A 23,585-nucleotide genomic window follows, 5' to 3' on the forward strand; every position below is an offset into this window, starting at 1 on the left:
ATGCGATATTTCAGTTTTTTATTATTAATAATATCTTTGCACAACTACCTAAAATTCTGCTTTCAATTTGTCATTCTGGGGTAAAAATTAAATAACTTTAGGACAAAGTGGAAACAGAAAACAATTTGTAAAAAGTGAAGGAGTCTGAAGACGTCCTGAAGGTGCACTCCTACAAGGGGATTCTTCTTATCTTTTGCTTGCTTATTCACTTATAAAAGCACAAGTTGCTTTCTGGTTAGCTGGTTTTACTGTATGTTTGTGTAGCAGAACTTTATGCTTGAGTGCGTCTGGTTTATGCACAGCCTGTCTCCCAACTGAAGCCAGTCAAGGGCAATCATAAGTGTGCAGCTCAAGGTTATTAAATAGTATGACATTTTATTTCATGAGTTTTTAGAAAAGCCTTAAAAATAAAGTATGTATGCATTATTTACATATATGAGAAGATAGTTGTTAAGAGAACTTACACTTTAAAATGAAAATTGAATGAAGTTTAATAATTTTGTAGAAAATAAAAGTCAGTTTTATTATTACAGTTTAATATTTAAAAACGAGAGGCTAAAGGGGTTGGAGTGGCCCAACTAATCTTACAAAAATAGATATATGGTACATATTTATATATACATGCTCTGTACATACTGTATACACATAGAGCCAAGTTATGGCTGAAGGGAGCTGCTTTGGGTAAATCCAAGTCTTCAATCAACCTCCACACTTTGAAAATTTTCTTTCATGAAAAGGAGCCAAACTGATTGGGCAGCACATCAGTCTAAGAGTATTTTATGTAAATAGTTTTTACCTTGCAGTCCACTAGTTGCCTCTGAAGATGAAATGGAAGGTAGAAGGACTGAAACTGTCCAGCATGTCTTCTGTTTGTTCTGCAGCCATTGTAACTAAGACCGGTCCGTGACATAACTGTTTGGCCAACAGAAATCTAATCAAATACAAGGGGCTTACAGAGTAAAAACCAGCAAGGGGATTCAAGAAATGTCCTCTACACATTCAAGTCAAAAGGTTTTAGATAGTAAAACTGCATGAAATTATCATTTTTTAACATAATCAGTTGCAGTATACTCTCAGTAAAATTATCCCAAAGTAACTAATAATGGATTATGATGAGCAGAGGAAATACATGATGAGGCTCATAAACGCAATGCGGAGGAACTGTTGCTTGCTACTTTTTGATACCATGAGAAACAAACATTTCTTTATCAGACAATCCCAATTCATTTGTCAGGTTACAATTCTAAAAAAGACCCACTAAAATCTAAGTCAGCAATGTCAGAAAAATGTAAAGTACAGATTTACAATTATTTACACAAAATGTGAACAAACCACTGACCACTGGGCATTATGTTGAGAGGTTCATCATATCACGTTGCCATATTCTCCGTAATTCCATTATCTATAGTTTATAAGTACTGCCTACCAACTCTTTGGGGTCTAATTAAAAAAGTATTTTAAATAAATAGTCATTCTTAATTTATCCCAGCTTTCTCCATTTACAGGGATTAAGAGGGTCTTATATGCAGGGCAGCATTTGAGGCCGCTTCTAGCGACTTAAAAATTCCACCGCAAGCTGGGGTCCAAGCACAAAGCAAACACAATGTCACCCACTAGCATTCCTTTTTAAATTTGTATTTTACACATGTCTGAGAGAGTAAAAGTAAAGGTAATTACTTTCTACTTTAGACACATGGGCATACATTTGAGAATTCCAGTTAATGATTTCATCCTTAATTGTCCAAACAAGAGGGCATGGAAGATTGTGATCAAATATTGCTGGGTGAAAACAATTGGCTATAAAAAGCCCCAAATCTAACTCAAATCAAGAGTGTTGAAAAGAAAGACATGATGTCGAAGCCACATAATAATGAAATCAACACAAGATCACAATAATTACTGCATTACTAAGTTGTCTGTGCAACCAAGTCCATACAGCGAAAACGAAACAACTGGTATTCTATCTACATTCCTTAATGTTCTACCATGGCTATGTAAACTTTAAGAATGGCAAGAGTATGCTTTTGAAATGACATTAATGGAATCCTTTTCCCAATGTGGTCTGACCTGGAGCCTACCTCAGCAGCACTAGTGATGCCTCTTCATGAACGCCAGAGGAGGATCTGCTGCTAGTAATACTCTGGTGTACTCAACTGTTTGTCTACAAGTGACTACATAAATTGCACCAATGTTGCCTTGACTTAAAAATGCCTGCCATCCATCCATTTTTTTAACCAGCGTATCCAGGGCAGCATCACAGGGAAACTGCAGCTGATCCTTGAAGGAACAGGCACACACAGCAGGAACCATCCCTGGACCAGCCGTCGATCCATCGCTGGGTTTTAAAAGTGCCTTTGGGATAATTTTAAATGTTCCCCCCGAACACTTCTATCTAATCTTTGTGTTTCAGAGTCTAACACTGATGACAAAGGCGCTTGTGAAACGTGAGCTAATGACTGACTGAGATCCTGCCTCAAAGACAGAATCTGCTGGCTGTTCTTGGAAGACTGTTCACAAAACTCCTTCTTCTCACCAAAAAATTGTTCTAAAATTCTCTTGAGATGGAACACCTGCACATGGAAAAAGGAAAAGAAGATGATGAGAATAAAACATGAACATTAATGTGTTTTTTTTCTTTCCTTAAATTATATGAAACTTTCAACATTCCAATTCTGTGTAGCACTATTTTGAAAATATTTAATATCATTAATGCCCTAAAATTACGTAATTCACATTAAATACGATCATATTACAGAAAAAAACCTTCAAATTCATTTAATTTTCTTGACCACACACACATAACTAATAAATTCCATCCTTGACCTGAGCCTGCCTCATCCACCTTTAGGGTGTCAGAGGTGGAGCCTGTCCCTGAAGTAGAGGGCAGAAGACAAAAACAACCCTGGGTGGGAGTGTCAGTCCACCCAGTCTTATTGCGCTGGCTTATGTGTACTTTTTATGTATTTAATGTTTTTGTTATTAAGTTTTCATGTTTCTTTGTTTCCTTTCATGTAAATTGTTCTTTGATCTTACTTTCTTTAATTATTTAACAGATGTGCTCTTATTTCATCCCATTTCTTTTGTGTTATTGGCAAATCCTTTTTGCCTTTTGTGCTCCTACAGAGTTTCACTCTTGTGGAAAGGCACGTTTTGTGAAGAATATATCTTTATATTTATACAGGACAAGAGGAAGGCCTAAGAGAAGGTTTATGGATGTGGTGAGAGAGGACATGCAGGTGATGGGTGTTACCAGAAGGTATGGAATAAGATGATCCATTGTGGCGACACCTAACGGGAGCAGCCGAAAGAAGAAGAAGAAGAAGAAGATGATTTATAAAGCCTCTGTTATCCTTATTACTGGGGTTTGATGGTGATATGCCCCTCTAGTGGGCATTTTTGGAGGCGGTTTTGGGATTGTATGTTATGGGACTCCTAGTTTACAACAACAGCAGACTGTGCCAGAGGTCTTAGGGCTCGTTTATACTTCACGCTCAGAATGTGTACGTGCCCGCATCATGGCTGCCATGCGTTCCCAGCGTTCATTTGATGCGTCTTCTGAGCAGGTCTTCAGAAATTAACGTGACGCGTGCAGGGGGCGCAGTGTGATAAAAGTTGGAATGTGACGTCAGAGTCTCTGGTTACAATCTACATGTGACAGAAAGCCGCTTTGCAGATCCTACGAGATTGGTGTACGCTCTTCGGTGTTTGATGGATGGTTCAAAGTGGTGAAGCAAAATGGCGACATACAGATGCATTTGTGGTGCTTTTATATTCAAGCGTTGCATATTCCCGATCGTAATGATGCGATATACTTTAAGTCTCACATACCATCTTCTGTGCCACCTTTTTTTCTAGGACTTCCGCTGGTCCTGACAGCAGCGGCAAACAGCAATAGATCACCACACTGAGCACATTAAATGTATGATATTCCAACTCTCTGCACATTTAGAATCCTTAGATTTATACTTGATACCACTTTCATGATGAAATGCATTAAAGTATGTATGTTACATTTTACAGATATATCGGTAATTTAGTTTAAATAATGAATACTGTTAATAATTACACGCATTGGGATGACACGGTGGAGGAACATCAGCGCTGCTGTCTTTCAGGGAGTCACACTGCTGATATTCCCTGCCTGGAGTTTACATGTTTTCCTGCTGGGTTTCCTCAGTGTGCTCCAGTGCTTGTATTCACCTTGCGATGAGCTGATGCCCCAACCAGGGATTGTTTCTGCCTCGTACTTGATGCTTGCTGGAATGGATACATCCCTGGATTGACGGATTTAATCATTAAACATCCTTTTCAGAGATATTGCTGTAAGGTGTCATCAGAATTTAATGGGTGTTCCAGGCAATTCACAACACAGCGAAGCCAAACCTGTTCTCACCACGATAATATCTCAAACTGCTATCTGTTGGATTCCTCCAGATTTACATAAAGTATGCATGCAAGTATAAACAGTACAACGCTTGCGTTGCGTGTGTGTAATTAAATGTACAGTACAATAATCTACTATATAAAAGCAGTAGGGATTGTCCTTCCGTCCCGTGAGTGCAAAGCGTAGCGGTATTCTGCTTATCACAGACTTACTACTTTCGGCTTGCGGTACGAGGCTACGCGATGTGAGCAGAGTTCTGGTGCTCCCATTGTTCCCTTGCTTTTGTGCGCGATGCAAAATTATGTCTCTGGAAATAATTAATGTTGATGGAGTACAAATGCCTCACCGCGTAGTAAATATCAGGGGAGATGGTGCTTGCTTATTCTCATCTATAGCGTATTTAGTGCATGAAACTCCATCTTTAGCGGTACAGATTCGGGCTGACATTGTATGACTTTGGACAGGCACTTGAGGGGATAAAAAAACTTAGGTTTTTGGGAGATGTTATGAATGGGCACTTTAATGTTCTCATTCCCTACACTTACATGCCTGATGTACACATGGAGCGCACAAAAATTGAGGATAAAAGTCGGTCGCCTTAAAAGACGGATGAGCCTAGTAATAATATATTTGTAACGTCTAATATGTCTTATTTTCTCTTATTTTGTCTAATATATTGGGTAATACGAGTGTAATGGTGACTAAAGTGTGTTATTTTATGTCTAGAAGGCTCTAATAATGTTAAAAAACATATTTAGAAGGTTGTAAACAGGTTTTCTATACTCTAACTGCAAAAATATTCGATTTATAAATAAAGAATCCTACTTCTCGAAAATGTATTTATCACGGTAGAGTCTGGAACGGATTAACCGTGATAAACGAGGGTTCACTGTATAAGTAAGTACTTTTTTGTATGTAATATTTGTAGGGTTTCTAACAAAGGCTAATGGTTTTGGCAGGCAGTGTGGTGTAGTGGTTAAGGCTTTGGACTTCAAACTCTGAGGTTGTGGGTTCAAATCCTGCTACTGACACTGAGTAAGCAACTTCACCGGCCTGTGCTCCAACTGCATGTCAGATGTTTCAAGTAGCCTTAGTTAAAAGCATCAGTCAAATAACAATTAATTTTATTATTAGGCTGCTGGAGCTGCTTACTCTTCAACATGCGATATACAATTGCCCATGAGTGGAACATTCCTGCATTAGATCAATTCTTGCTTAGCTTTTGTTGGTCATTGCAAAGCACACTTTTACAACAGGAAATTGTATTCTGTTGAACTGGAATAAGTAATCCATAGGAATAATGTGAAAATTGAATATATAATCATCCAGAAAGTATTCACAGCACATCACTTTTTCCACATTTTGTTATGTTACAGCCTCATTCAAAAATGGATTAAACTCTTTTTTTTTCCTCAGAATTCTACACACAACGACATGACAACGTGAAAAAAAGTTTACTTGAGGTTTTTGCTAATTTATTAAAAGTAAAAAAACTGAGAAATCACATGTATATAAGTATTCACAGCCTTTGCTCAATACTTTGTTGATGCACCTTTGGCAGCAATTACAGCCTCAAGTCTTTTTGAATATGATACCACAAGCTTGGCACACCTATACTTGGCCAGTTTCACCCATTCCTCTTTGCAGCACCTCTCAAGCTCCATCAGGTTGGATGGGAAGCGTCGGTGCACAGCCATTTTAAGATCTCTCCAGAGATGTTCAATCGGATTCAAGTCTGGGCTCTGGCTTGGCCACTCAAGGACATTCACAGAGCTGTCCTGAAGCCACTCCTTTGATATCTTGGCTGTGTGCTTAAGGTCGTTGTCCTGCTGAAAGATGAACCGTCGCTGCAGTCATCTTTCCCTTTATCCTGACTAGTCTCCCAGTTGCTGCCGCTGAAACACATCCCTAGGCTGTGTGCTTAAGGTCGTTGTCCTGCTGAAAGATGAACCGTTGCCCCAGTCTGAAGTCAAGAGCGCTCTGGAGCAGGTTTTCATCCAGGATGTCTCTGTACATTGCTGCAGTCATCTTTCCCTTTATCCTGACTAGTCTCCCAGTTACTGCTGAAAAACATCCCCACAGTATGATGCTGCCACCGCCATGCTTCACTGTAGGGATGGTATTGGTCTGGTGATGAGCGGTGCCTGGTTTCCTCCAAACGTGACGCCTGGCATTCACACCAAAGAGTTCAATCTTTGTCTCATCAGACCAGAGAATTTTGTTTCTCATGGTCTGAGAGTCCTTCAGGTGCCTTTTGGCAAACTCCAGGCGGGCTGCCATGTGCCTTTTTACTAAGGAGTGGCTTCCATGTGGCCACTCTACCATACAGGCCTGATTGGTGGATTGCTGTAGAGATGGTTGTCCTACAGGAAGGTTCTCCTCTCTCCACAGAGGACCTCTGAAGCTCTGACAGAGTGGCCATTGGGTTCTTGGTCACCTCCCTGACTAAGGCCCTTCTCCCCTGATCGCTCAGTTTAGATGGCTGGCCAACTCTAGGAAGAGTCCTGGTGGTTTCGAACTTCTTCCACTTATGGATGATGCAGGCCACTGTGCTCATTGGGACCTTCAAAGCATCAGAAATTTTTCTGTAACCTTCCCCAGATTTGTGCCTCAAGATAATCCTGTCTCAGAGGTCTACAGAGAATTCCTTTGACTTCATGCTTAGTTTGTGCTTTGACATGAACTGTCAATTGTGGGACCTTATATAGACAGGTGTGTGCCTTTCCAAATCATGTCCAATCAACTGAATTTACCACAGGTGGACTCCAATTAAGCTGCAGAAACATCTCAAGGATGATCAGGGGAAACAGGCTGCACCTGAGCTCAATTTTGAGTATCATGGCAAAGGCTGTGAATACTTATGTACATGTGATTTCTCAGTTTTTTTATTTTTAATAAATTTGCAAGAACCTCAAGTAAACATTTTTCACGTTGTCATTATGGGGTGTTGTGTGTAGAATTCTGAGGAAAAAAATGAATTTAATCCATTTTGGAATAAGGCTGTAACATAACAAAATGTGGAAAAAGTGATGCGCTGTGAATACTTTCCGAATGCATTGTATTATTATCATTTTTAAATGTTTATGATTTTTCACTTGTTTACATTGTTCACTCAAGTATTTCTTAATTTGTATTTCATCAGCTGTATGTTCAAGCTTGTAAATATATATTTTTTAAATTCTATTCCAAGTAAGCAGAGATACATATAAATGTAAATGATTCCAGGGTTCAGTGTGGGGGTCCCCTTACAAAGTGTGCAGATGCAAATACAGTATACAGTATGTTACAATGGAAGATCTTATGGGAGTTCTGTTAAGTTTACATTTACTGCATTTGTCCCCCTTGTCTTATATCCGAGGACGCCACTTCTGCCTCTGTTTCACTCTCCCTGCCTTTTTTCTTCTGGCGAAGCCACATCAACACTCAAAGCTATGGTGTCTGGCAACGAGGCTGAAGGTTTATAGTGCTGGCTTCATATTTAAAGGAGAGCTTTCTTGTTTCATTTCTTACCTCACTCTATAAGGAAAATGCAATTACGTCTAAAGCTTTTTCTTGAACAGGACATCGCCTCTTCTTCAGTCATTCATTCAGCCTTTTGGTTAGTGCCACTTTCAATCGCTTCTGCTGTATCTTTCATTTGCATAACTCCTTGATTTTTTTACACAGAGAATATTTCTATTAAATAATTAACCTCTGTGCATTAACGCTGGAAAGGAATGCCCTTTATATTTTTCTGGTGTTACCCCGAAGTTCTGGAATAATTCTTTAAACATCGGTCATTCAGTGTCTGGTAAGAATTTGGTTGGAAGGTGTACAGCACACCACAAAGATGGTGATATCTGTACAATAAAACTTATATACATATGATAATGTTAAAATGGGTGATTAAAATGTTTTGAGTTTGAATCAAAAAACAGTATTCTACGATACTGATGTTGTTATGGGGCCAAAGATTAGCTTGTGTACTAAACATGAATTAAAATCTTCTAGCATTTGTGGATTAATTGTATACTGCCTGTTTTCAAAATGAAGTCAACATGAATGCTGAAAATGTTTAAATCAAGTATTATACTATAGCTGAATTTCTCACATTAAAGAATCATATTACTCTAGAGATTTGTTCTTGCATCCATCCATCCATCCTCTTCCGCTTATCCGAGGTCGGGTTGCGGGGATAGCAGCTTAAGCAGAGAAGCCCAGACTTCCCTCTCCCCGGACACTTCTTCCAGCTCTTCCAGGAGAATCCTAAGGTGTTCCCAGGCCAGCCGGGAGACATAGTCCCTCCAGCGTGTCCTGGGTCTTCCCCGGGGCCTCCTCCCGGTTGGACGTGCCCGGAACACCTCACCAGGGAGGCGCCCAGGAGGCATCCTGATCAGATGCCCGAGCCACCTCATCTGACTCCTCTCGATGCGGAGGAGCAGCGGCTCTACTCTGAGCCCCTCCCGGATGACTGAGCTCCTCACCCTATCTTTAAGGGAAAGCCCAGACACACTGTGGAGGAAATTCATTTCAGCAGCTTGTATTCGCGATCTCGTTCTTTCGGTCACTACCCATAGCTCATGACCATAGGTGAGGGTAGGAACGTAGATCAACTGGTAAATTGAGAGCTTTGCCTTACAACTCAGCTCTTTTTTCACTACGACAGACCGATGCAGAGCCCGCATCACTGCGGATGCCGCACCAATCCACCTGTCAATCTCACAATCCATTCTTCCCTCACTCGTGAACAAGACCCCGAGATACTTAAACTCCTCCACTTGGGGCAGTTTAATCTGAAACAAATCAAAAAAAAAAATCTGAACAATTTCTAAGCTATAAGCTAATAAAGCTTTGTTCCCAGCTCAGTTGTCTAGAAGTGGTGTTGTGTGGGGGCTACTAGTTAGCTAATGACTAGTTTAACTCTTTGAGGGCTGAATTATTTTTCCGAAAAACTCAAGTTTTCTGTAAAGCACATAAGGCAATGGTTTCTCACATAAATCAACATAAAACATCTGTTGCTATGTGCTGTGGCTGTAGTTGGCGCATGATCGGCATCACAGCAGGAGGGCGGCGGTAGTGGTCTCAGTGTGATGCAATATGGTTTGTATCTCTTGTCATCATAAGTGATGATCATCCCAGGCGAATGCTGCTGTAGGCGCATCAGCTACATGGAAGTGTTCAGCACCATGATCAGTTGGGGACCGAGCAGATAATGCCGGTACCCCACTTTCATTTTTGATATCCATTACCCGATCAGATTCAGAGTCCATGGAGTATTTTGCTTTGCACATTCGCTTTGGTCTCTCGCCAGATGTCGATGCCATTTTAGAGGTTTTTGCACTTGTGCATGTGCAGAGAATCGAGGTTAAATCAACAAAGCTAAGTAACTTTCCTTCTAGCAAAGAGAGTCGAACTAATGCAGAAAAAGCATTTGATATGGTCGAATGTAATTACCTTTTCACTACAATAGAGAAATTTGGGTTTGGCCTGAACATTTGTGCATGGATCAAACTACTGTATACCAATCCAAAAGCTTAAGGTTGTATTAACAACATTAATTCAGAATAGTTAAACTAGAATATGGTACCAGACAAGGATGCCCCTTGTCGCCACTGCTTTTTGCAATCACCACTGGCAATTCACCGTTGAAATGCTTATGAGATAAAGGGGATTATCAGAGAAGGACTGGAACACAAAGTTTCTCTTTATGCAAATGATATGGTACTGTATATACTGTATCAGATCCAGAAAATACTATGCCTACAGTCCTAACAGCACTAATAGAATTTCAAAAGATTTGTGGTCTCAGAATCAATTTGAATAAAAGTGTGCTCTTTCCAGTGAATTCTCAAGCATACAATATTATATTGGACACCTTTCCTTTTATCATTGCAGATCAGTTTAAATACCTATGGGTTAAACATCACAAGTAAATATAAAGCTCTCTATCAACTAAATTTTGCTGTCTGCATGGAAAAAATTAGGCAAGACTTGCATAGATGGTCAAACCTTCATCTCACTTTAGCTGGAAGAATTAAAAATTAAGCAAGACTTGCATAGATGGTGAACCCTTTTCACTTTAGCTGGAAGAATTAACATTGTTAAGATGAATATCCTTCCTAAGTTTCTCTTTTTATTTCAAAACATTCCAATATACAGGGTGGGCCATTTATATGGATACACCTTAATAAAATGGGAATGGTTGGTGATATTAGCTTCCTGTTTGTGGCACATTAGTATATGTGAGGGGGGAAACTTTTCAAGATGGGTGGTGACCATGGTGGCCATTTGAAGTCGGCCATTTTGGATCCAACTTTTGTTTTTTCAATAGGAAGAGGGTCATGTGACACATCAAACTTATTGGGAATTTCACAAGAAAAACAATGGTGTGCTTGGTTTTAATGTAACTTTATTCTTTCATGAGTTATTTACAAGTTTCTGACCACTTATAAAATGTGTTCAATGTGCTGCCCATTGTGTTGGATTGTCAATGCAACCCTCTTCTCCCACTCTTCACACACTGATAGCAACACCGCAGGAGAAATGCTAGCACAGGCTTCCAGTATCCGTAGTTTCAGGTGCTGCACATCTCGTATCTTCACAGCATAGACAATTGTCTTCAGATGACCCCAAAGATAAAAGTCTAAGGGGGTCAGATCGGGAGACCTTGGGGGCCATTCAACTGGCCCACGACGACCAATCCACTTTCCAGGAAACTGTTCATCTAAGAATGCTCGGACCTGACACCCATAATGTGGTGGTACACCATCTTGCTGGAAAAACTCAGGGAACGTGCCAGCTTCAGTGCATAAAGAGGGAAACACATCATCATGTAGCAATTTCGCATATCCAGTGGCCTTGAGGTTTCCAATGATGAAAAATGGCCCCACTATCTTTGTACCCCATATACCACACCATACCATCAATTTTTTTCTTGGAGAGATCTATCCAATGTGGGTTAGTGTCAGACCAATAGCGGTGGTTTTGCTTGTTAACTTCACCATTCACATAAAAGTTTGCCTCATCACTGAATAAAATCTTCTGCGTAAACTGAGGGTCCTGTTCCAATTTCTGTTTTGCCCATTCTGCAAATTCAGTGCGCCGATCTGGGTCATCCTCGTTGAGATGCTGCAGTAGCTGGAGTTTGTAAGGGTGCCATTTGTGAGTAGCTAATATCCGCCGAAGGGATGTTCGACTAATGCCATTCTCCAGTGACATGCGGCGAGTGCTACGCTGTGGGCTCTTGCTGAAGGAAGCTAGGACAGCCACTGATATTTCTTCATTAGTGACAGTTTTCATGCGTCCACATTTTGGCAAATCCAACACTGAACCAGTTTCACGAAACTTAGCAAGCAGTTTGCTAACTGTAGCATGGGACATGGGTGGTCTCGTAGGGTGTCTTGCATTGAAATCTGCTGCAATGACCCGGTTACTGCGTTCACCAGACATCAACACAATTTCTATCCGCTCCTCACGTGTTAACCTCTGCGACATGTCAATGGCTGTAAACAAAGAGAAACTTGTAAATAACTCATGAAAGAATAAAGTTATGTTAAAACCAAGCACACCATTGTTTTTCTTGTGAAATTCCCAATAAGTTTGATGTGTCACAAAACCCTCTTCCTATTGAAAAAACAAAAGTTGGATCCAAAATGGCCGACTTCCAAATGGCCACCATGGTCACCACCCATCTTGAAAAGTTTCCCCCCTCACATATACTAATGTGCCACAAACAGGAAGTTAATATCACCAACCATTCCCATTTTATTAAGGTGTATCCATATAAATGGCCCACCCTGTAGATTAATAGATCTTTTTTTAAGAAATTAGATTCAACCATAACTTCATTTATTTGGAATTCAAAACATGCATGCATCCAAAGGGCGACCCTATAAAGACCTAAGGCGGAAGGTGACATGGCTCTACCTAACTTTCAGTTTAATTACTGGGAAGCAAACATACAAACTATAAAACATGGACAAAAATAGATAAACATATACAGGCTTGGTCCGCAACAAAAATAAAATCCTGCAGTACTTCTTTATACTCCTTGCTTTGCACCCCAATAAATACAAGTTATCGCCAATATACTAACAACCCAAATATACTTCACTCACTCAGAATATGGAACCAAGTATTTTAAAATAGAGAAGCTTTTATCTGTGAGATCCACCTTTTTCCACCCTCTCAAACATACACAGTTTTTAACGTCTGGAAAACATTTGGGATTAAATCACTTAGAGATCTGTAAATAGACAACGTCTTTGCATCCTACGAACAATTACACTCTAAATTTAACTTTCTAGCAACACGTTTCTTTCACTACCTTCAAATTAGAAACTTTGTTAAACAGAACTTGCCCAGTTTTACTCACCTCCCTACCTCTATGCCGGAAAAAATATTTATCAGTCTTGAGGATTTAGACAGCATCTCCATAATATATAAAACTTTTCCTACAGTGGGAAAATGATCTCTCACTCAACATCTCAGAAAAGGAGAGGAAAATAGCAATGCACAGAATTCACTCAAGCTCCATATGCATAAAGCATACAATTATTAAACTCGGGCATGCACCAAATTAACATCATGCTGGACCAAAATCTTTAAATTCTTTTTAGACAGCTTTGGTGTCCCAATCACTCCTAATCCACTAACAGCTGTGTTCCAGATGGGCTTAAGAAGAAGAAGGACAGACAAATTATAATTGCCTTTATTACACTATTGGCATGTAGACTTATCGTGCTCAATTGGAAGAATCCTAACTCTCCTATTCTAAGTCAGTGAGTAACTGATGTTATATACTATTTGAAACTGGAAAAAATCAAATTCACACTTAGAGGATCTGTACAAAACTTTTTCAAAACCTGGCAGGATCTAATCAATACAATTTTAGAATAAGCATTTAAATTGAGGAAGCAGGATTTCTCCCATCTTTTACTCCATTTTTTTAATTTATCTATTTACTTATTTTTACTAGCTTAAAGTTTTACTCTGCTGGCCTAGCTCTCTTTCTCAGGGGTGGGGGTTGATTTGTTTCAAACTTTTTTTTTTGTTAAGCTTGAGTTATTTGTATGAAATGTTATTTGATTTAAATAAAATCAATAAAATTATAAAAAAATGAAACTAATGCATCATGGGAGTCACTTTTTGAACGGAAGACACTCTTACCCAAAAAACAAGGGGGAGGGGCAGGTCTTCAATTTACATTTTATTCAAAACTTGAAGATGCGTAGTGTGCTGCCATCCTTGAGAACTTTGATCATCCTTCTAGGTTCTTGAGCTTTTGTTTTGCTCAAATTTCAGAAACTCTTTGAGCTTTGATTGTTTCTGATGAAAAATGATTCCTTGTCATTTTACATCATTTTATTTAGGCTTCTGCTATTACGTTATTTCTTGACAAATTTTGCCTCTGCAGCTTTCTTACTTTTTAGGCCACTGCTCTCCCAAATATGGTCCGTGTCCTTTTGTTTTCAATCCGCCATTAACAAAGATGCAAATTACTCAATGTTTGACTGTACCTCATGTTAATTTTCAGATTAAAATCCTTATGTTTCAATCTTGAAATGCAAAGAATATATGAGAACAAATTCTTTTTTGCTTGAAACATACCTGTCCTTCCAGCTCTAGAATACGATTTTTTAACTGATCTTCTTCACTGCAGTTTTGATGATGAGATGTCATTGATTCCCTCTGTAAAACAGGTAAAATAATTAAATTGCATTGTAAGTAATTAACAAACACATATGGATAATGTAAATGGTTCAAAATTTAAACAGTACGCTCTGATTAGACAATGATTATATGTATAGATAAAATATCACAATATCACACCATAAGAGGTATAATCAGAAAATGCATACTTGTTACATTTTAAAGATCATCAAATTGTAAATAATTGTTTGAAGATTTATTTTAAATACAAAGTACATTAAATTCCATCCATCCATTTTCTAACCCGCTGAATCCGAATAGGGTCACGGGGGTCTGCCGGAGCCAATCCCAGCCAACACAGGGCACAAGGCAGGAACCAATCCTGGGCAGGGTGCCAACCCACCGCAGGACACACACAAACACACCAATCACACACTAGGGCCAATTCAGAATCGCCAATCCACCTAACCTGCATGTCTTTGGATTGTGGGAGGAAACCGGAGTGCCCGGAGGAAACCCACGCAGACATGGGGAGAACATGCAAACTCCACGCAGGGAGGACCCAGGAAGTGAACCCGGGTCCCCTAACTGCGAGGCAGCAGCGCTACCACTGCGCCACCGTGCCACCCGTACATTAAATTAAAAATGTCAATTACGGTAAACATATATTATGTGTCATGTTGTATATATAGCAATTTTTCAATAGTAATATAAATTCATTGCATATCTTTTGGTGTTTCTCTACTGCAAGTCGTAATGATATTCTTAGCAAATTACTTTTTCACCTAATTCTGTGATTGTAATCCCTTTAAAGCTTGTATAATCCAATTTGCCAGTTACTTTTTCCCATAACAAAAATGTACTAGTATCGTGTCAGTGTCAGAAAATGTGCAAAGGAAATTCTTCTTCTGTGAAGTTTTTTTCCCTCTCAATACCCTAAATCTTGCACAGGATCTAAAATATGCCATAGGAATAAAGAAAAAATATTCAGTACAAAATCAAAAGTACAGTGTTTCATCCTCAACCATGGTTTGAAAATATTATATTAAAAACAAAAAATAATAAATTCATACACTGAATTATCAACCTGCAGTGGGCTGGCGCCCTGCCCGGGGTTTGTTTCCTGCCTTGCGCCCTGTGTTGGCTGGGATAGGCTCCAGCAGACCCCCGTGACCCTGTAGTTAGGATATAGCGGGTTGGATAATAGATGGATGGATGGAATTAACCACACGCACACCTGGCTGAACAGTGTCGAACAACATCCAGAATGAATGATTGTATTGTTACTTGTTTTTCTCATTGTCACCCACTCCATCCACCCAGCCAGCCTCCCTCTCAATGTTAGTCACACTACAGCATCCGTGGTGCAAACATTATCCATGCTAGAGGTGTTGTTATAAATATTTCTTTTATTTTGCTTAATATGACTACAAAGCACAAAAGCAGTGATGCTAGTAATACTGCAAAGCCTAAGAGAAGGTGTGAAGTCCTTTCTTTAAGTGAGACAATCAAAAATTTTGATTTAATATTGAAAGATAAAAAGTCATATTCTGAATATAAAAGAATGTACAACAAGAATGAATCATCACAATCTGTGAAGTAAGAAAAAGCAAAGTTTAAAATATTGTTTGGTACAGACTTTTTAGTTTTACCATTTAAGTAAATTCATTTAATTTGAATAAAAAAACAGTTGAGCAGATTTAGTAATCCAAAGTCAAATTTTAATAATGAGGCCAGTGCAATACAACTCTTGTTGGATGTTGGAGTTTTTAGAGGATGACTTGGAGGAACCAGTTTTCTGCAAAGGCCACATCTGCAGGCGATGCCAACTGATCCAGTACCTAGTGAACTGGAGGAGAAGTTGGCTGGCCTGTGTTTTAACAAAGAATTGGCGGACCTGGCCCAGGTTTCCTTTGGAGAGATATTGCGCACTCCTAAAGTGGCGCAGAAGGAGATTCCAGACCTGAGATAGGGTAGAGATAGGTGGGTGGTGGTCACAAGGCATACTGTCTGGGAGCATCAACCTGTGACCACAAGGGGGTGCCACAGACCCCTGAATACCAGACACAACTCTACCAAACACAGTTTAGGGATAAATAAAAGGTTTTTTATTACTCGGAGACGAAGTCACAGGATTTCTTTAACAATCCAACACAGTGCTTGTTGTTAAAAAAGCCCACTTTTCCATTTCCATCCACTTTTACTCCTCCGCATAAGTTTTTGCTGTCTGCCTCCCAATTCTGTTCTGGATTAGGCAGAGCAGTTCCAGAGCACTTCAGGTGTTATGGTACTACATGCCAGAAGCATATCCAGGTGATATAGAAGCTCTCCAAAATAGTGATGTTCCTTCTTCACAGTGCCCCCCTGTGGCGCCCAAACACCCTGACAGGATTGCTCTTCCGGACTACAAAACCCAGGCAACACTGCAGGGGTCCATAATGGTTTCCAGCCAGGGGAGCACTGCCATCTTTCATGCTGGGGGACAGTAAGTTCACTCATCCCTTTCCTTCCATTATTTGATCATCCCGGTCAGGGTGGGTCTTCAATCTTGGACTCCATCCAGCGCAGGTAATCATTCCCAGGCTCAGTCGGGATTCCAATTCATCCAATCCAGCATTTACAAATCCCAGAATTGGAAGTGTCAAACTTCTTTCAGGTCCTAGTGAAGTTGGAGGGTGTCTCTGAAGATTCTGAGGAGGTAGACAGGCATGAGGAACCCCAATGGGCCGTCTAAAAACTAGTTCTCAGAAAGATAGAGGTAGTGAAAGTTGGGGACTCAATCATTAGAGGAACTGAAGTGCAGGTTTTCTCCAGAGACAGAGTCTCACACAGTGTGTTGCCTTCTGGGTGTACAGGTAGGAGACCATGCTGGAAGGGTTGATATGCTCTTGATTAGAGTGGGGGTGAATCCATTAGTCACTGCCCATTTTGGAACAAATTATATTCTTAAGGGTAGTCCTTCAGTTTTGGAACCAAAATATAAAGAGTTAGGTGCTAGGCTGAGAAGCGGAACTGACAAGGTGGTCTTCTCCTAAATTCTGCCACATGCCAGTTCAGGTAAGAATGAGATTAGAAGGCTTAACACATGGCTCAAATCTTGTTGTAAGGTAGAAAGGTATATGTTTATGGGGCATTTAAACCCCTTTTGGAACTGATGGGACCTGTTCCTCTGCGATGGGTTACATCTGATCCGAAGGGGCACCAATGTGTTGAGGAGGCACATAAGTAGGATAGCTGAGGATTATTTGAACTAGGAAATAGGGATTTAGGCAGGAAGGTTAGGACAGGCCGGGTTTAGAACTGTACATGAAGGAGCAAACAATAGTGTAAAAATAAAAATACATAGTAACAGAAATAGAAATTCTAACCCAAAGTTGAAGTGCAAAAGTAAAACGAGTAACACATTAAAAATAGCTTGCCTTAATACTAAATGTATCAAAAATAAAACAAGGGAGTTGGAGTCGTACGTAGCTGAGCATAATTATAGCAATAACAGAATCCTAGCTATACACAAAAATTGGAGATGAGTATAACATAGACAGATACACATTTTGTAGGAAGGACAGATGGAACAGAAAAGGAGGTGGGGTTGCTGTTTACGTCAATCAAAATTTAAATGCAATTCTTCTTCAATTGGACGATGAACCCCATCTTAGTGAGGACATCTAGATTCCTCCGGAAAGCATTAGAGAAAAAGGCCTTATTTTAGGAGTGTGTTATAGTCTGCCCAATGTAAACAGTAATTTTAATACAAAAGGCTTGTTTACTGTACAAGTGAATATTATACTCATTTTAACAACCCGAATATTAACTGATGCCTCCAAACCCCAGAGAAGGTGCCACTACTTCTGGACATGGATACAATAAGGTTTTGTTTTGCACAATAAAGTTTTAAGTGGTATTTGTGAATGTAACTCAGTACTGCAGTGCTTGACAAAGGTTTGCCAAAGTAATCCTTTTCCCAAGTGGTTACATCGGCTATTGATGAGTGACGGTTATTGATGCAGTGCCATCAGAGGTCACGAGTGTTCAGCTTAGGCTTGTGCCCTTGCCCTTATTCACTGAAATTCCTCCAGATTCCTTGTATCGTTTAATGTCATTATGCACTGTAGAGGGAGAAATATGCAAATCTCTTCCAATCTTTCTTTGGGGAACATCTTTTAGAAACATAGTTTTTAAACATTTCAATAATTTTCTCATGCATTTGTTGACAAACTAGAGAGATTCTCTTTATCATTGCACCTCAAAGACTCAGCCTTTCCTGTATACTGCTTTTGTACCAAATCATGATTACAGTCACCTGTTTGAAATCACATCATTATTTAATTAATTTACCTCGTTATTGGCCCCAATTTGCCCCCATCCCAACTTTTTTTGGAATGTGCTGCAGGCCTGAACTGTTGACCAGACAAAACATGAAATTTCTTGGGTTCATGCTGTCTGCAATGAAACAAAATTCAAAGTACATTTAAGAATCACTGAGTTTTTTTTTTATTTGTCTTTTCCATACTGTCCCAACTTTTTCTTATTTGGGGTTGTACATTGTGGCCACCAGGGGGCGCATCAGCTCCCCAAACCTGACACAGACAGACACCAGGGAAAAGTCTTGTACGACACATGCTTATACTGAGGTGTGGGAAACTCTTTCCCTTCGATTCCCACTAGCACCAAAGCACAGTACAGCAAGCACAGTCAAATAAATAGCACTTTGTCTTCTTTCCTCCCTCTCTCTCTCTCTTTTCTGCCTCCACTCCTCCTCCAAAAAGTTTTTCCTCTACCTTCCAACTCTGGCTCCCTGAACTAAGGCAGGCAACTCCTTCTATGTTGCACCTAGGAGTACTCTAGGTGGCTTGTTAGCAAGGTCTAGAAGTCCTCCCAGGTGTGGTGGAAGCCAAACAAAGTAGGGGTCTGCAGCTCCCTCTGGCAGCCCCAACAGGACTGTGCCAGACTTCAAATCCCATGGAGCCCTGTGGGAGTCCAAGGTCCCGCTGCAATCCAGGGGGGCTGCCTTCTAGTGCTCTGGGGGAGGCAGTGTCCTGTGCACATCTGCTCCTCTGGGCCTTCCTTTATGACAGAATCCTGGCTGGGAAAGAGCCCCGGCCATCTATCACAATATACTCTCCATGGTTTTCACTTATCTCCTTCTTTGGTGCATGGAATGTATCTCAGAACATATTGGGGTACTTCTGTAGTTCATTAGTTAAATAAGTCAATAAGAGAAGCACCATATATTTAAAAAATTTTACAAAACTAGAACATACTGGAGCAGACTCAAAGATAATTCTGAACAGTTGATATAACAGGTCTAGATGTTGCTTTATCTGTTGAGTTTGGACAATAGCATTCTTTGTGTTGGGTTTGTATGTACTGTCCAGGTTAATGAATTTTCTTTAGGTATTTCCATTTCACTAAAAACTTCCAAAAATGTCTATATTTTAATAATTGGTGGTGAGGGGTTAAGAGTTTTTTTTTACTGCTATGAACTGGCATTTTATCTGGAATTGTTACTTACCTTGCACTATTGAGTGTTGAAAGTAGATTGAAACAATGAATGGATTGATAAAAACCTAATTAAAAATTATGGTGTCTCTAAATTAAAAAAATATATATGCAGAATGGTAGATGCCCATAAAAATGCAATTTGTTCAATCTCTAACAGTTGAGTCTTCACAGTAGAATATCTTTGAATTACTTCATTCAAACACTATATTATGAATATGTAAGTTTGGAGGTAGCTTTTAAAATCTGGTTACATTCATAGACAACCTTATCCTAAACCTGAATAATGTATACAATATAATTTACAGCACCACAAACTGCAGTATTACATGTTTTTACCTTAATTAGTTGTTCTTTAAGGTGCCCCCGTTCCTTCTTAATCCTCTTTAAGGTATCCACAAGTTTCTTTTTCTCCTCCTCTAAATGTTTCTTCTCATATTCTAGTTGTGCAACTGCCCTCTGCATGGCACTAATTCTATTTTGAAATGCTGATCTCTCTTCAAAGAATGCTTTGTCTGCAGCAGTTGTCAACTCACCCCACTGATTAGAAACAGAAAAACATTTTTATTTAGTTTTCAAAAAACAGATTAATTTATAAGCAGCACCTTTAAATTAAAGGCATTGTTTAAAATAATTATAAACCAATATACCCATTTTATTTTAGTCATGCTTTTAAAATCTGCATTATTGCCACTGGATATACTAAATGTAATCTACTCTGTCCGCTGCTGACTTATGTTCTATTGTACCATGCCTCACTTTATTCAGATCTTGTCTGGATTACCTTATACTTTTCAATAGTGTTCTCACTCAAAATATCAAACCCCTCAGCCTAACAGTGGCCTTAAAAATGACTTAAAAAGTAGTTAATTTCAAAAAGGCAGGTTACCCATCATCATCATTTATTTAACGACATCTCATTATTACAAAGACTCACTATGCCCCATTTTGTTCTTTGGTTTCTTCCCTTTGTAATTGTTTTGAATGTTCCCAAGTACAGAGTCCCAAAATATCACAAAAATGCCCACTAGAAGAGGAAATCTGTCATAACTCGACTAGTAACAGGGGTAAAAATCACAGGATCTTTATAAATAAAAATATTTATTATTCAGTAATGGTTTTGAACAAAAAGCCTTGTGGAGGACAAAAAGACATAAAAGTGTTGCCTAAAACAATAAAAACAATCCAAAGCAAATCAATTCCCAACACAGAATGTCAAAAATGGAGTAAAATGATCACAATTTATAAATACATTACAAAGCACAATAACAATAAGCCTCACCAACTCCCAAATGTATTCAAATGAATTGCAGGGGCCCATGGGATGTCCGTTCATTTATAGGGCTAAGGGCAGTCCCTTGCGGTGAAGGGGTAGTATTGTGACTGGTGTTATTTATTAACAATTTTTAGGGACTCTTTGGTGGCTATTAAGGGGTTTCTGAGGTTGAGAAGCATAAATCGAGCATTATTTTGTCCTAGTTTGGTTCCTGACTAAGATGTGATTTTTTTATATTGCATCATGGCATCATTTGAATATTGATGGATGGCACCATCATGGTGAGTTTCACGTTGACTGTTGCTGAGGCAACCTCACACAAGTCCTGGGGAGTGGACTCGTATGACATCATCGGTGAAACCCTATAATGGGTCATATTACGTGTTACATTATATCCATGTTTGGATAAAGCGACACACTTAATTAACGTGCACTTCTGAGTATTTTCTTTCTAGGTGTTCTGACGTACAACTTGATACTTGTCTCACATTTTAGGTTTGGCAAAAGATCAGTTTGTCTCGTTGGTCTTGACCCTGGTGTGTACTTTGTTTTGTTTCCACTTTATCTTCTGATCCTGAAATTTAAAAGTTACAGTAATCCCTCATTTATCGTGGGAGATAGGTTCCAAGGCCGGCCGCAATAACTGAATTTCCGCGAAGTAGGGACACCATATTTATTTAATTATTTAATGTGTATTTGGACGTTTTTAAACCCTCCCTGTACTGTTTACAACCCACCCTTTACTCTATTAATAACAGGGACCTACCTAACATTTCCTGGGGCACCTCTTCCACAGTTTCCGAAGGTGTATCCGTAGTAGTAGTAGGAACTGGCTCTTTTTTGCAAGGCTGCAAAAACATTGTGATCGGCAGTTGCTGCCGTTGCTTCTTTTTCTGGTCGAAGAGCAGTTTGTAGGCGGTCATGACGTCGTCGACCTTGTTGCAAAATTGGACCGATCGAACAGCGTTTAGGCTCAGCACCAGCCATGGAAGAAGGAGCACATTTGGGAGCCATTGCAGGGGGTGAAAATAGAAGCGAAGTTCAACACAAAGAAACCACAAAAAAATCTCACACAGTACAGTGTAAAGTAAACTGCTCGGCGAGAAAGCTGGAAGCGAAATGGTCGCGACAGAGAGACAAGGGGAGATGCTGTGGGATCTGGGCATCAGTCAAAGCACCAATCACGGGCCCGATTAGAAAGCGGGAAGCTGTGATTTGTCGTCTCCCTCCCATGTACCAATCACAGCCCGTGTTACAACGCACTTAGTCACCGAACTTGTTTTGTTGTTCTTAGACTAGGAAATACTACTACTATATTTAAAACCCGCGAAGTCGTGAATCCGCGAAAAGTGAACCACGAAGTAGCGAGGGATTACTGTATTCTAATTTGGCAGAACATACAGATGGCCCTGTCTCTTGGGGAACCAACCATAAAACACACGGAGCATAACACAGGCATAAGGAATAAAGCAAATAATTTTAAAAAGTACCATTAACATTAATGAAGGTCTCACAAATGGACAAAAAAGACATAAAACATTAATTTGAACCCTAGGTTGGAGAGGAACCTTGGCTAAAATACAACAGTAATGCTTTAGCTAAGTTTATTCATGAAGCTCCACCAGCTGACACTTTCAAAGTAAATTTAAAAACTCATTCGTTATCACTTTCAATTTTATGTTTACTGCAATGTATTCTCTAATCTGTAACAGTTTGTGAGGCTCAAGGACTGTGTTTCAGATAATGATGTGAGCAACACTGGAGCACCACAAGGAAAAGTCCTGTCTCCTTTTCTCTTCACTGTGTACACTTCAGACTATAAATGTAACACCAAGTCATGTCACTTTCAGAAATTCTGAAGATATTTCTGCACTTATGAGGTGTATTAATAAAGTGAATGAGACAAGAGTAAAGGAGTCAAGTGGAGATCTTTGTTTCTTGGTGTAAAGAGAATTGTCTGCAACTTAACATCACCAAAACCAAGGAACTGGTTATTGACATTCACAAACCAAAAAGCCCCTATATCCGGTCACTATTCAAGGAATGGATGTACATATGGAGCACTGCTACAAGAACTTGGGCATCTACAATGCTGACAGGTTGGACTGGTCTCAGAACACAGAGAAACTGTTTAAGAAAGGGCAGAGCTGGCTCTTCATCCTTAGGAGATGTTGCTTTAATGTGGGAAGTGACATCCTACACATCTTCTATAATTCAGTGATGGCTAGTGCAATTTTCTGGACTGATAACATCACTTAAAGAGAGGCTCACAGAATTAACAGGCTAGTTAAAAGTGCAAGATCAGATATGTGATGCACTCTGGACCCCCTTTGGGGGATGTAGCACAACAGATAATTAAAACAAAACTCACTATCATTATGAACAATGCTGTACATCCTTTCTCTGACACACTAACACTGAGGACTTTCAGTCAATGAATCATTCAGTAGAAGTGTGTCAAGAAATGCTACTAGGGCTCCTGTATACCAACAGCAGTATGTTTGTATAATGCCTCATTTGGACTGGGTCAGCAAAGGCAAAAGGTTTCTTTCCTTACAGTCATTCTGGTACTTGTTTAGACCAAAATATGTATATCTATTTATTTACTTACTTACTTATATACCTGCTTATGTATGTATTTATTTAAAGAGCATCTGTATAAAGCCAAATTTCCCCATGGGGACAAATCTATATATATAAAATTTAATGTGTGTATGTATGTATGTATGTTCCAGCATCATGTCCGAACGGCTGGAGCGATTTTCATGAAACTTGGTACAAATGCTTCTCAATGGT

The 23,585-nt window shown here is 39.5% G+C and overlaps 1 protein-coding gene across 4 annotated transcripts in view; it reads right to left on the bottom strand.

The window, feature by feature from the left end:
• Positions 1-473: 473 nt before the first annotated feature.
• Positions 474-23,585, bottom strand: part of LOC120531142 (centrosome-associated protein CEP250-like) — a 328,524-nt gene continuing 305,412 nt past the window's right edge. For all 4 annotated transcript variants that reach the window (XM_039756280.1, XM_039756279.1, XM_039756281.1 and 1 more), the window contains 3 exons: positions 19,853-20,053; positions 13,973-14,053; positions 474-2,570 (listed from right to left, as the gene is read on the bottom strand). In XM_039756280.1, the coding sequence (XP_039612214.1) occupies positions 2,343-2,570; positions 13,973-14,053; positions 19,853-20,053 (510 nt within the window). In that variant the 3' untranslated portion in view covers positions 474-2,342. The remainder of the gene's footprint in view (positions 2,571-13,972; positions 14,054-19,852; positions 20,054-23,585) is intronic.

Source organism: Polypterus senegalus, chromosome 6 (assembly GCF_016835505.1).
Source record: "Polypterus senegalus isolate Bchr_013 chromosome 6, ASM1683550v1, whole genome shotgun sequence".
Classification (NCBI taxonomy): Eukaryota; Metazoa; Chordata; class Cladistia; order Polypteriformes; family Polypteridae; genus Polypterus; species Polypterus senegalus.